This window comes from Balaenoptera musculus, chromosome 3, assembly GCF_009873245.2.
Source record: "Balaenoptera musculus isolate JJ_BM4_2016_0621 chromosome 3, mBalMus1.pri.v3, whole genome shotgun sequence".
NCBI lineage: Eukaryota > Metazoa > Chordata > Mammalia > Artiodactyla > Balaenopteridae > Balaenoptera > Balaenoptera musculus.
Window position 1 is genome coordinate 29,557,772 of NC_045787.1, and position 15,327 is coordinate 29,573,098.

At 36.2% G+C, this 15,327-nt stretch overlaps 1 protein-coding gene across 2 annotated transcripts in view; it reads right to left on the minus strand.

The window, feature by feature from the left end:
• Positions 1-1,011: 1,011 nt before the first annotated feature.
• NUP155 (nucleoporin 155) overlaps positions 1,012-15,327 on the minus strand; it is a 69,309-nt gene continuing 54,993 nt past the window's right edge. Inside the window, exons 26-35 of one of the 2 annotated variants that reach the window (XM_036848168.1) lie at positions 14,544-14,697; positions 14,233-14,337; positions 13,396-13,550; positions 8,733-8,862; positions 7,452-7,565; positions 6,651-6,771; positions 6,087-6,197; positions 3,654-3,790; positions 1,852-1,958; positions 1,012-1,212 (exon numbers count right to left, since the gene is read on the minus strand). In XM_036848168.1, coding sequence (XP_036704063.1) covers positions 1,074-1,212; positions 1,852-1,958; positions 3,654-3,790; positions 6,087-6,197; positions 6,651-6,771; positions 7,452-7,565; positions 8,733-8,862; positions 13,396-13,550; positions 14,233-14,337; positions 14,544-14,697 — 1,273 coding nt within the window. In that variant the 3' untranslated portion in view covers positions 1,012-1,073. Of the gene's footprint in view, positions 1,213-1,851; positions 1,959-3,653; positions 3,791-6,086; positions 6,198-6,650; positions 6,772-7,451; positions 7,566-8,732; positions 8,863-13,395; positions 13,551-14,232; positions 14,338-14,543; positions 14,698-15,327 lie in introns of those variants that run through there. The other variant, XR_005019399.1, reaches the window with a different exon arrangement.

Consider the following 15,327-nt stretch of genomic DNA (forward strand, 5'->3'; position numbering starts at 1 on the left):
TAAAAGGTAAGAGGAAAGGAGTCCATGTTCTTGTTTTTTTGTTAGAACTGGTCATTCCCACTTTTTTCTCCCTCCTTGTTGCCATGACTTGGGGGCACTTGGTTTTGTCATCCTAATTTTGAAGATTAAAAACTATATTACTAACAATTTTGCTTCATATATGGTGTGTCTTGGGTGAAATGTGTGTTGTGGTTATTGATGGGGGAGGGAGGAGGAGGAATCAGATAGGGAGCTCAATCCATAAACTAGTTGTATCCTCTAATGCAATGGTTCTCAAACCTGACATGTACCAGAATGTCCTGAAGGGCTTATTAAAACAGAGTGCTGGGACTCATCCCAAAGTTTTGGGTTCAGTAGGTTTGGGACTGGGCTGGAGAATTTGAATTTCTAACACATTCCCAGATGATGCTGATGTGATAGTTTGGTGCGTACACTTTGAGAACCACTGCTTTAAAGGAATCAGTAGTCCCAGGCCAAAGAAGAGCTAGGTGAACACTGAGGGAAAACAGTTATCTCCCTGCATAGGTTTTTAAGACATAGAACATTAGTTACAAGTTTATCACTTGCTCAAAAAACAACCAGGTGTGTATTACAAGGATTGTAACTGACCAAATCAGTAGTTGGAAGAAATTTCTTTCCAAGGTTGAACCCAAAACCTAAATAACTTTTAAAAAGAGACAGTGTTTATTTGCCTATTTAGGAACTGCTGTAGAACCTAGTATTATGGGACTGGACCTGTTCAGCTAGCCTATTTAAGTTTTGATACTTGAACTAACTTGAAAATGAATACTATAAATTCAAAATAAGAGTTTTTTATTTTTTTATCTTTGTGTTAAAATCATAAATAATCTTATTTCATTTGTTTAACCTGATTATTAAAAAACAAAATAGTATTATGTAGTAAAAAAGAATTCACCTGCAAATGTACTGTCTGCTGATACCAGCCACTTATTAAAAACACGTTTCTACTAAAATTATTCTTAAATTCTTAGATTTATAGCACCTGAAATCTGGACCCAGCTGAGCTTTTATTTTACAGATCAAAATGCATGGATGAAAATACATTACAATAATTAATGAAGCCGTTCTAGTTTAGCCTGAAGAGATTTAAAATTCCCAGTGATGGCCTGTACTGCTGCTGAGGAGCTCATAGACTGGAGCTCAACCAGATAACCACAAACGGCATCCAGGCAGAGATTTGTGAATCTTCTCCTGTAATGAAAAAGACACCTGATCAACCATCTACATATTTAGAAACATTTCCTCCTATAGGACCTCCCTTCAACTTCTGCTAACCTTACTCATTATAGTCCCACATGAGAGCAAGGATCATGTGATTAAGTAAATGGCAAATAAATGAAAATAGAGAAGGAAACTCAGGGGGTAGGTGGATTACCACATCACCACCATTTCCCTTTTGAAGATTATTATAATGAGAAGGAGGCAGTAAGGGATGACTCCTTAAATTAATATTAAATTAATTACATTCATTTGGCCTTTTCAAACAAATATATCTTGAAATGGCCATTAATATCACAAATACATAATTGTACTTCCTAGGCCACTAATTCAAAGTGAAAGGAGTTTAGGAGTAATTCATTAATTTTATCCTGTCACCTTTAGAAAGACTTCAGGACAAGGGTTGAAAAATGGAAAAAACTCTAACCTTTCATAAATACTGACTGGTATCATTCAAATAGTTATTGCAAACACGCACAAGAGCTTAAATCTCCCATACTTCTTTTAGTTTCCATATCGTGCCCCATTGTCTCCAAATTTGTTACCCAGGTATTTATTAGGTGCATTTAAAAGCCTTTGGTATATAATAAAGTATATCTAATTCATACTTACCTCTCACAATTTAAAACTTGGCTAGGATTTTCAACATATCTTGTCAATAGTACATGTATACAATCCAAAAGGTGCAGTGGCTTCTTCATTCTGTTCCAGAATGGATCCTATAAAGAAAAAATACATCTTGAGTTGTAAGACAAATTGTGTCAACTGATTTTTTAATCATTTATGTTAGTTAAAATCATTTATGTTAGTTTTCAAATTTTATTCTTTTTCAAAACTGTTTTGGCTATCCTAGGACCTCTGATTTCCATATAAATTTTAGAACCAGCTTGTCAATTTCTACAAGAAAGTGTACTGGAAATCTGGTTGACAGTGCATCAAATCTATATATCCATTTGATGAGAATTCATGGTTAATAAGTTTAGTTTTCCAATCCATGAGTATTGTATATTTCTCATTTAGGGTTTCTTTAATTTCTTCCAGCACTATCTTATAGTTTCCAATGTACATAACATTACATTCAGTGTTCAAAGCAAAATCAGTGTTCAAAGCAAAATTTCTCTTCCAAAAAACTGCAGAGGAAGGAACACTCCCAAACTCATTCTATGAGGCCACCATCACCCTGATACCAAAACCAGACAAAGACACTACAAAAAAAGAAAATTACAGACCAATATCACTGATGAATATAGATGCAAAAATCCTCAACAAAATACTAGCAAACAGAATCCAAAGCAAAATTTACTGATATTAAAATAAGCATTTAATATTATGTGGTTACTAAATTATATATCTGATTATGGTTAATAATGAATAGCACTGAAAACTTCATTGTGATGTTATTTAGGAAGAATATTTGATGTATCGATCCACTGTGTAGAGCATATAAATTTCCTGTTTAGGAACCTGAGGTAAGAGAAGAAAATCCATCTCTTCCTATTGGCTGTGACACCATTTTTACTTTGAACTTATGCAGACTTAATCCGATAGTGTGAATAAGAGACTAAATCAGTAGTCAGAGAATCTTAATTCTAGTTCTGGCTTCATCATTACTAGCCATGTGACTTGAGCAGGTTATTTAACCTCTCTGCCCTTGTCAGATGTAGTAGAAGATGGGGATACTACTACTTGCTCATTTCCATCATGGGCTCATTGTGAGTTTTAATGAGATATATAAGTGCCTTGTAAAGCACTGTATGAATGTTTTGACGATGCTACTATAATCATGACTAGTATTAAACGCAATCCAGTTCAACAGGTTTTGTTTGGTTTTTGATCTCAGGATAAAAATTACAAAATATACAGTCCAATAAGGTTAAATATGGTGAGAAAGATCATTTTAAAAAAACTGAGGTATAATTGACATATAACATGTTAGTTTCAGGTGTACAATATAGTGATTCACTGTTTGCATTCACTGCAAAATGATCACCATAGTAAGTCTAGTTACCACCTGTCACCATACATAGTTAAATTTTCTTTTCTTGTGGAAAGATCTTTAAGCACTGATATTTTAGATGAGGTTACAGTGAATAAATACACTGATATTTTGTTCCTTTAAAGTAAATGATAATTCTTCATGTATTTAGCCTGTTCCACTAAAAGTAAAGCATATATAATTATGTTTATTAATATTAAAAAATATTTGATTTTTATCATGATATATCGCAAAGCAACTCTCATTATTGGTTTTAAGTCTGAAGCATAATTTGCTTAACCAATGAAGCAAATTTCTGATACAACTGTATTAGATGAGATACTTATAAACACACAAGCAAAATACTCTGCTCCTGTATCTAGAAAGTTAATTGATTTAACTAAATAAATTATTTTATTTTATTTAACATTTTCCTTACCCGTGACTTGAACAAGTGATCATATACTTCCAGTAGTCTAGGTAATGGCACTCCAATTTCATTCATTGTCTGTATCACAAAACCCACATCCCAGTTCAAAGTACAAACTTGCTGCTCTAAGAACTGCACAATAAAATCTGGGGAGAGAAAAGGACCAGAAGTTGGGATTGTTAACTTGTTTTTTGCCCCCAGCGTTACTGAGATATAATTGACATGTAACACTGTCTAAGTTTAAGGTATAAATGTGATAATTTGATACACATACATATTGCAAAATGTTTTCCACAATAAGGTTAGTTAACATGTCTTTCACCTCATATAATTAACATTTTTTTGTTGTTGTAGAATTGTTGACTCTTGATACTAAAAAGTAGGCCTTACTCATAATTGAACAGTTTCTACAGGAAAAACTTTTAAAAAACAATTAAAAAAATTCTTTTAATAAAAAATAAGGCATATACCAAAATATAGGCAAACCTATAGAGATAGAAAGTAGATCAGTGGTTGCCTAGGGCTGAAGGTGGATATAATTTCTTTTTTGGGGTGATGAAAATGGTCTAAATTTAATTGTGATGATGGTTGCACAACTCTGTAAATATGCTAAAACCATTCAATTACACACTTTAAAGCTATTAGAGAAAAAACTTATTATAGTGAATTTGGAAAACAGCAAAAGAACAAGAAAATAGAGACCATTCACAATTCCACTATTGGAGAGGACCCACTGATAATATTTAATATCTTGAAATACTATATCTTCAATTTAACAGCTTTTCAGAAAAGAAGCGCTTACTGCATCTAGATTTTAGAAATATTAAATGTAATATTCATAAGATTCATAAGTTATTTATTTTGATGATTCTAATAGTGGTCCCATTCTCACTTTTTACTACCTGTTACATCGTAAATAAGATTTTTTGTTTTAAACTATCTATCTATCTATCTACTTATTTATTTATTTATGGTTGCATTGGGTCTTCGTTGCTACGTGTGGGCTTTCTCTAGTTGCGTCCAGCGGGGGCTGCTCTTCATTGCGGTGCACAGGCTTCTCATAGCAGTGGCTTCTCTTGTTGTGGCTCGCGGGCTCTAGAGCGCAGGCTCAGTAGTTGTGGCACACGGGCTTAGTTGCTCCGCGGCATGTGGCATCTTCCCAGACCAGGGATCGAACCCATGTCCCGTGCATTGGCAGGCGGATTCTTAACCACTGTGCCACCAGGGAAGTCCCATAAATAAGATCTTAACAGTAACAATCAAATTCTTATTTATGGTACCTAAAATCTGAGACTGACCAATGTGAGTAACCATGGGCAAGAGGAGTCACTGAAAAAAGTGCCACTGAACCTGCATCTCCCCTACAAGTTATCATACAGAGATTGTGGAAAGGTAATAAAAATTCTAAAGACTCAATTTGTTCTAGTTTGAAGCCCCCTGGAACCTGTTTGCCAGTGAGAGAGTGATAGAAAAAGGAAGGCCTCTTCTACCCTAAATTTTACTGGGCTCAACAATTAAAAATCTTAAGTCAAAGCAGAAATACCTTCAAAAGGGATTGTGTACAATGTGGCCTTTTTGCTATTAAAATTGTCAGGTTTCACATACTCATAAGACATATATATACAGTTGCTCTTTATTTTCCTGATCAATGAAATGGCATGGCAGTTTTTTTGGCATGGCAGTTTTTAATACTGTACTTACAAGAAATAAGGGTATGATTATAATAGTTTTATTTCTTACCATGTCCAGGGAATAAACCCTAAATCAGAGAAGGTCTATAAACAAGTCTGGATCTTCATATTTTAAAAACAATTTGATGTTATAAGCGTTTTCATGTTTCTCAACATTTTTCAAAAACACAAAGTGCTTATTTAACATTCTACTGTATGAATATATTTATGTTGAGTCTATCGTTTTACAACCAAAGAAGACATTATAGGTTGGCAAATGGCTTATAACAGAGTCTCCTACATAACAAATAGTCAGTATATCTGGTTAAGAAAGGAGTTCACAAAAATTACATTTTTAACACAACTACTTGCTATTTTAAAGAAAAATATGCCCCCAATATAATAGGGGGCAGTTGAATCAATCACAGATCATCCATGCACAAAAACATCAGCTATTTTTCCCTTCTCTTCAAGCGTGTATAGGGTTACCAATAATATAATCACTACGGTCTGTTAGTCAGACTATCCCAAGATAGATATATCAACTTGGAAGGTCAAGCAAAGAGAGTTTCATACCCAACTATTCATCAACAAATTCTGCTATTCTTTGGAGGTGTTTCTTTCTGGAGAGGTAGAATTAAACTGCAGAGCTAATAAATAGCAACAACAAAATGATTTTGCTCTACAAACCATTATTTTTCCATGTCAATGAAGAAAACCATCAAAACAAAAAGATAAAAGCCCCACGACCGTAGCTAAGGTTACGGCTTACCTAGAGGAAAGAAACGAGGTGTGCCGGCATACATCTTGCCAAGGAGCACAATCTTGAGACTAAGAGCATGCATCCTGTCTGGGGAGCTCAACGTCACACTTTCATTCAGTTCTGTAAGAAAGAGACATGTCATTAGAAACCCAAACTGTTTTTATTGTGAAAATTTTAAATTGACTATTTTATTCTGTTTCAAGGTACGAAATACTAGAACTTGTATGCACGTTAATATAATGAGCAGATTCTGTGTTTCTGTTACTGTCTGATATACTTTCCACTTACCAGTGCACTAGTTATGAGATTCCGAGCTAAGTGTCTCAGAATCCCTTATTAAGCAGTATAAACCACAAAAAATGACACATCTTTTCTGAGGGTCCTCTCAAATATTTACTGGGATCATTCTCTACAGGATCGCCCTCCACCATATCAAATACCCTCTACTTCCCTCTGTTTAGGTATACACAATTCTCATGAGCCCTAAATATATGACCGTTAGCAGCTTACATTCACTCTTCTACTAAGTCACTAAATAACGTACAGCTAATACACCTATAAATGAACACTTACCTTTCTCTATGATATCTTGCCAAAGTGTCTGCACCAGTATAGGGTCTGAATAACCGGCACAATGAATTATTGCAAGTTTACATTCTGCAAGTTTAAATGGGTCAGCAAATTCCCCATAAAGCTGTAGGAGAAAATGCCAACATCCAACCAGAGATTAGTATTCAGAAATTAACAGTGAAGAACTCCCTGAAAGTTAAAAGTAACCAAAGATTTTATCTAAAGTTCCTAAAATATGATACAAAGATGTGATGACATGTAGGTAGTCGTAATGCCAGATTAAGAATGGTAAATGCATGGAAAACACATTTAAACAGATTTCAATATGTGTGCCTTTTTTTTCTTGGCTGATAGCAAGATACTGCAATGACATTTCTTTTAGAATTAGTGTTGTCTAAACTAAGGTTTGAAAAATCACGGAAATACTGACAAATCTAACGGTGCTTCAGGGTACTTAGAGAAATGTCCATGAATAATTGAAAAAGAAACTGTTCAGAAGGGTACACAGAGTGGGAGAGGCTTGGAGAGTTAAGCAAAGATAAATTACTTTTTCAAGATAAGAAACAAGGCCATAAAATAGGTGGCAGGAGTTTTAACAAAGCCCCATGTGAGGCTGATAGATTCTTGATAGAAATTGGCCTGGAAAGAGATACATAGCTTTTTCTAAGAGTGAGATACCACAGTGGTGATGTGTCAGCCCAGTGATGTGCTTCCAAAGATGGCTTATCTTAAACACAAAATAAAATGCAAAAGAAACAAGATAATAGGTGACTACTATAGGAGTTTCACTTGCTTTTTTATTACCTTAGTTATGTCCATTAGCTCAGAGTCCAGCTGAGAAATTGCATCCTGTACAGAAGAATGATGGGAATATTGCCTTTGTAGTGTCTCTTGTATCTGAAGTTGGATCCTAGCAACCTAGTTTGCGTAGAAAAAAATCAAATCTTAAGTTCTTCATGATAAATCACCAGGTACTTGAAGGAATGACTCCTAGTATCTGACTTTAAGTTTGTTAAAATAAAAATAATATATAAATAACAGCATAGTGACTACAGTTAATCATACTGTGTTGCATATTTTGAAAGTTCCTAAGAGAGTAGGTCTTAAAAAGTCCTCATCACAAGAAAATAAATATTTTTGTAATCATTTATGGTGACAGATGCTAACTAGACTTACTGTGGGGATCATTTTGCAATACATAGAAAAATTTAATCATTATGTTGTATACCTTAGCAACTGTTATATGTCAAGTCTACCCGAATTTAAAAAAATGTATAAATAAAGACTTCTTTCATAACAGACTAGCAACCTTTCATTACAACATAGAAGATTACACAGGGACTGTGCTGTGACAGAGAGCCTTTGCTACTCACCAACACATGTTTCGCCCATGATTAGAGCCAGACAAACTGGCCAGCCTCTACTTCCCGGCCTCCTCTGCTAGGAGTATGGCCGTAAGACTATGTTCTCTTCAAAGGAATGTGAACAGAAGTACAGTATGCCACTTCAGGGTTGAGGTTTTTTAAGAGTGAATGTGCTTCTTACATGCTCTTTTCACTCTTCCTCCCTTTGGTCAAAGAAAAAGGTAAGGCCATTGTAATGGTAGAGCCAGAAAATAGAACTTGGGAACTGACATCAACCAAGTAGAAGAAAGCCACGTGCCAATCAGGAACACCAACTCTGGATTTTGTGAATGAGAAATAAGCTTTTGTATGTGGACCATTATACATTTTTGTGTCTCTTAGTAAAGGCAGTTTAGCCCACTCTACACATCTACTTATTAGCCTCCAGAATAAACGGTGAATGTGACATAATCTGCTTGGTGTTAGAATAGTTAGGATAAATCTCTAGAAATGCCACAGAGAAAACTTTTAGATTACAGCAATGTCCTAGGACCCAAATGCTGTATCATTAAAATCTTTTAAAAGATTTATATATAAATATGAAAAGAAAAAAAGAAGGCATAAGAGATTAAAATTAATACTGACTGCTACAGACCTATTATTTACTAGGGGAAGAGAGGAAGTGGACTAACACGCGGCTACTAATCAACGTGGATAAGACTTAAGTGTCGTTAGCACTTACTTCCATTTTTTCTTCTAATTCATGAAGGAATTCACCATCTGCAGCTATTGATGAAATGGCAGTGGAACTTTTGGCACTAAGAATGGCACGAGCAATGTACTCTAGTCGCTGCTGAAGTGAAATTTCTGTGCTGGGGGGAAGATTCTTATTTTTATTCATGTGAATTCTTAAGGATCCAATATACATATATATCAGCTATGAGGTACGAATTATGCCAAATTAACATAAAAGGCCATTTGAAACTTGAAAAATTAGAGGATTTCTAATAAAAGAGATCCACAATTTAAGTCAACACATAAATACTTATGTTTACCTCCAAAAAGTAACTTCCTATTTTAATACTTCAGTATATTAAAACTTGGATTATTCTAAAATTAAATTAAACTTTTTATTATTCCTCATATTCTTCACTTCTCTACCTTAATGTGGCAAATACTACATTTCATTTTCCACACAGCAACTAGAGTGACCTCTTAAAAACAAAAATCAGATCACGTCACATGCTTTCTTAAGACCCTCCAATCTCCTTTACCTACTCCTCCAACCTCATCTCATTCCTCCCTTGTTCACCATTTCCAACCCCACTGGCTTTCTTTTTTGGACCCTAAACATGATAAACTTAAATCTGATGCAGTGCCTCTTCAGAGACCATCGCTTCTGTGCTTAAACCACTTCCTCCATTTCTTTAATAGCTGCCTCTTCCTGTCATTTGAGAATCAATTTTAATGACAATTTGTCTGAGGCCTTCTCTGACCAATCTTAACTAAAGAAAGCGGCTCCCCATTCCCCAAGGCACTTTCTACTGTAATATCCTGCGTTCATTGTATTTATAGAATATGAACTTGCCTGTCTATGGTCTTCGCCCACTAGAATGAGAGCTCCGTAGGAGCAGGGATGGTATCTATCTTGTTCACTACTCCCTTCCTCGATGCCCTGAATTATCCCTGGTACTCAAAATCTATTTCCTGGCTGATTGACTGACAGGTGTCAGAAAGCCCTGAGCATGTATCCACCTCCATGATTACCGTCTTCAGTCCTTTCTAATCCCCTAAGTCCATCAGACCTGGTTCTTTGACATTATAAAGCAACTTGGCATTAAAGACAAACATACTAACTCGTTTAGTTGTTGGCAACCCCTCAGATCAACCAGTATTAAATGAAACTTTTGATATCTCCATTAATGCCGATCTGAATCAGGAAAAAACTGGCTTTCTTTTACTTTCAGAGAAGGTCTTACTTAGAAAACTGTCCTTCTACATAGCTATGGCTCCTATAAGGTTTCCCCTTCCAAAAAGAAACCAAAAGAAAGAAAGGATTAACTCCTTTCTCCTATCTTGCAAAGTACGTGTGTGGATAACAGCACTGACCATCTCTTAAGATCAAATATAAAGGACTCTGTACCTTTAGGAGCTTTGCTTATAAAAGGCTTTCCTTTACCTCCCCTCTCATCTCTTAAAAAAAACCCACTTGAAACAAACATTTTAAACATGGGTAATATTTCCAAATTATTTAAAGTAGAACATTCTATAGCCGCCAACTTACTTGGTGCAGCCTACATATGTGAAAAGAGTGTCGTGAGGGCTTCCCTGGTGGCGCAGTGGTTAAGAATCCGCCTGCCAATGCAGGGGACAGGGATTCGAGCCCTGGTCCGGGAAGATCCCACATGCCGCGGAGCAACTAAGCCTGTGCACCACAACTACTGAGCTTGTGCTCTAGAGCCCGTGAGGCACTACTGAAACCTGTGTGCCTAGAGCCCGTGCTCCACAACAAGAGAAGGCACTGAAATGAGAAGTCCGCACACCGCAACGAAGAGTATCACCCTGCTCGCCGCAACTAGAGAAAGCCCGCGCGCAGCAACAAAGACCCAACGCAGCCAAAAATAAATAAATAAATAATAGATTAAAAAAAAAAAAGTGTAGTGAGAAAGAGAGTAACATAATAGTCGGAAAAAGATTTTATTGTGGAAAGAGATGGTAAGCTGAGAGCTGCTAAGACGTATAGGGTCTCTCACATGAGGAGGAAATTAGGTTATGTGTTTGTCTGTGAAGTAGATACGGACAATGGGCACTGTTCTTAAAAGTTAGAGGATTTCTGAATATTTTATAACAAGAATATAGTAACTGTTATAACAAGGAACAAGGCTAGTAAATATTAATGAAAGGGCAATTAAGAGCCACTCTAGGAGGCTTCCATGGTGGCACAGTGGTTAAGAATCCGCCTGCCAATGCAGGGGAAATGGGCTCGAGCCCTGGTCTGGGAAGATCCCACATGCCGCGGAGCAACTAAGCCCGAGCACCACAACTACTGAGCCTGCACTCTAGAGCCCGCAAGCCACAACTACTGAGCCTGTGTGCCACAACTACTGAAGCCCGTGCGCCTAGAGCCTGTGCTCCACAACAAGAGAAGCCATCGCAATGAGAAGCCCACGCACCACAACAAAGAACAGCCCCCGCTCGCCGCAACTAGAGAAAGCCTGTGTGCAGCAAAAAAGACCCAACGCAGCCAAAAATAAATAAATAAATAAGTGTGTGTGTGTGTGTGTGTGTGTGTGTGTGTGTGTGTATGTATATATAAAAAGAGCCACTCTAGGGAATTCCTTGGCGGTCCAGTGGTTAGGACTCTGCGCTTCCACTGCAGGGGGCCCAGGTTCGATCCTTGGTTGGGGAACTGGTATCCTGCAAGCCGCAAGGTGCGGCCAAAAAAAAAAAAAAAAAAAAGAGCCACTCTAACACTGAAAGCATTGAGCAGCATGACAGAAATGACTTACAAAGATTTGTATAGTAATGGTATCTAGGACGCACTAAGAAAAATGACAAGAGTAATCCAGAAATGAGATACTGAAGGCCTGGATAAGGGCACAGTCCACACGTGCCTCTGAGTACAGAAAATAATAGGCATTCAAACACTGGATAAAGGAATGAATTACATAACCTTAAGACAGAGCTACAGTGAATTAAATATTTAATAATGCTGTCAAATTTTTTTTTTCATTTGAACTTTTTTTCTCCCTTTTTTTTAACATCTTTATTGGAGTATAATTGCTTTGTTGTTTTAGTTTCTGCTGTATAACAAACTGAAGCAGCTATACGTATATTTATATCCCCATAGCCCCTCTCTCTTGCGTCTCCCTCTCAATTCTTAATTGTACAAAAACTATGAATTGACCGAGGCCTTTACTAGAAACTACCTTTTAGGCCTTTACTAGCTTAAATTCCTTTTCTTTCCTTGTATTAAATCAAAGACAAAGAAATTAAAGTCACTTCGATATATGTGACAGAAGATGTATGTGAAGGGAACTTATAAAAACCAAATGACTGGGCTTCCCTCGTGGCACAGTGGTTAAGAATCCTCCTGCCAATGCAGGGGACACGGGTTCAAGTGCTGGTCCGGGAAGATCCCACAGGCCGCGGAGCAACTAAGCCCGTATGCCACAACTACTGAAGCCGCGAGCCTAGAGCCCATGCTCTGCAACAAGAGAAGCCACTGCAATGAGAAGCCCGTGCACTGCAATGAAGAGTAGCCCCTACTTGCCGCAACTAGAGAAAGCCCACGCACAGCAACGAAGACCCAACACAGCCAAAAATAAAACAAACAAACAAACAAACAAAAAAACCCAAATGACTATTATGACCAAAGACAACAAGAAGACCAAAAATGCCTTGGGCCCATACATGCAACAATTACAACTGCATGAGCACACACACACACAGATACACAAACTCTCACACTTGCTATTAGCCATATCTGGGTGATTTAAGTAACCATTCTGATTAACTTGGTTTAATAACAACCTTGTCTCAAATACCTCCTTGTCCTAACTTAACCAATCTCCAGATTTTAGAAATAGCACTGCACTATTGTGGCAAAGAAAATTCCAAATGAAAAGAGGGTCAAATTAATGATCTGTCCAAAATTTTAAGTTGTCTTTTGATACGACAATCTAATTAGAAATTTCAATGCACTCTTTAACAGGATTCTTAACAATCCTCAATACATATGCTCCAAGACCTATTCAGTAATTTAAAGAGAGTAGAGGAAATTAGCCTGGAATTTGTTGAACGTTTGAAATTATAAAGACTTTGAGAAGTATTTTTTGTCCTTTAGTTAAGAATAGTAATTAAGGGACTTCCCTGGTGATGCAGTGGTTAAGACTCCACGCTCCCAAGGCAGAGGGCCCAGGTTCAATCCCTGGTCAGGGAACTAGATCTCACATACATGTCAGAACTAAAAGTTCACATGCCATAACTAAGGAGCCAGTGAGCCGAAACTAAGGAGCCCACATGCCGCAACTAAGCAGCTCGCCTGCCTCAACTAAGACCCAGCCCAACCAAATAAAAATAAATAAATAAATATTTAAAAAGAAAAAGAATAGTAATTAATTGCTGTTAATAGGAAAGAATCTAAAGACATACTTTAAAGAAAAGGATTTACAAGATAGTTTGAATAGAGAGTCTATTTAGTAGGAGGTATTTGGTACCTGCTACACATTATTAAAAACAAACAAAAAGAGAAAACTATAAACTTTAGGTAAATCCAAGCAAAAGCATAAAAATTCTATATATGTATAACCTGAATAAGGTTTTATTTAATATCTGAAATCTGGATGTAACTAGATATAGCCCAGTTATCAATTATTCGTCACAGTGAGAATATTAGGCCATACCTATGCATGTCAGCCAATTTGGATAGGACACGAGCAGCATTGTTAAAACTTCTGTTCTTCTCATAATACCTCCAGAGTAAATCCATGTAACGAACTTTGTTTTGATCAACTTTGGCCATTCGGACTAGATGTGGCTCCAGAAATGGAGAAGCAATCTGGAAATTGTAAAGTTACTCAGAAACATTTTCTGACTACCCACTTGCTCTTCAGATAGTAAATATATCATTTTATAGGTGTGCCTTGTTTTATGAATACATAAGCAATTTTATAATCCAGTAACAGATAAGAGAGGGCAATTTTTCTCATTATAAATGATTGTTTTACCACAGTTAATCAAAGAATTGCTATGATAGTTGCATTAGGTTGATAAAAACAATTTATTATAATCCAATTACAAATCTTTTAATAAACTTTGAGAACACAGCTATTGACTCCTAGATTCTGAGCTCAAAAGCATCCTTGCAATTATCAAATGCCATATATTCATTTTACAGAATGAGGAACACTATGACTTAGGGTAGTGAAAGGACATTTATTTGTGAAGTGGCTTAATGGCAGAGCTAAGACAAAGTTCAGGTCTCCTAACTCATAATCCATTGATTTTCACCCCACAATATAAACAATCCCAATCAGCTTCTAAATAACAAGAAAACTAGACCAAAAGACTACCTTGCTCACTAGGAAAAGGCATTACATTACTTGGCTTTTCACTAACACCTAACGGTTGGTACAGGGTGAAAAACTGAATTTCCTTATGACTATATATGTGCTTAACCCACTGAGTTATGCCACTTAAAAATATAAATTAACAACATTGGTAGAAAAAATATTTTTTACCTGTAGTAGTTTATCTGCAAGGTCAGCTTGTATTAGCCAATTATAAAGGGCAATACTAAAGAGTTCATCTTTGGATCTTTGAGACAATTTAAGCATTTGTTCAAACTAAAATAAAGAAAACAGTAAAAATTAGCACAGTTAAAGGCTCAAAATGACTCCTTAGCCTTATAGGCTTCTGGTAAGAAATCAAGAATCCTTAAATGGTAAGTTCTAAGAGTTACTACCCTTTCCAAGATGGTTATGCCGCCACCACCACACAGAACATCTAAACACAGTGTATTTTCAGAACGAAAACATGCTATGTCCCTTACATGATGGCCTGCTTCTTCATTACTCAGCATATTGGGATCAGATGACAACACTGGAGGTCCAGGTTTTTTGGGTACACTGGGAGACTGAGGAGCAGCCTTACTTTGATTTACCAGTTCTTGAAGTGTATCTGTAATACACTTGTAACTGTTTAACCTGAAAAAGAATGAAAAAGGAGCAATTACATGATTTAGTTATCAATTGGTTTATCTTATCTAATTGAAATATAAACTAAAGAGAATTTTGGAGAAAATACACACACACACACAATTTGGTATTAAAAATAATACAAATCATTAGTTATCTATTTTATACATAGTATCCATAGTTGAGAACCTACTGTGTAGCACAGTGAACTCTACTCAATGCTCTGTAGTGACCTAAATGGGAAGGAAATCCAAAAAAGAGGGGATATATGTATACGTATAGCTGATGCACTTTGCTGTACAGTAGAAAGTAACACAACACTGTAAAGCAACTATACTCCAATAAAATTAAAAGTAAATAAATAAAAATAAAAACAATACAAATCATATGCTTTTTCAATAGGTTTGAGAAGCACTTGTTTAAAAGCGTAAAGTCATAAAAATGAAACACATCTTAGATTGGTTATATATTTCCTTTATGGACATACTTTTTTTTTAAAGCAGTCTCTAATAATCTATGAACATTTAAAAATCATCCTTTAAAATACTAATCTTCATCCAGAACCAGACATTGGGGGTGGGGCGGGTGAAGCAGCAGTTTTGTTTCCAAAATCGTTATTGCATTTCAAATTGACATTAA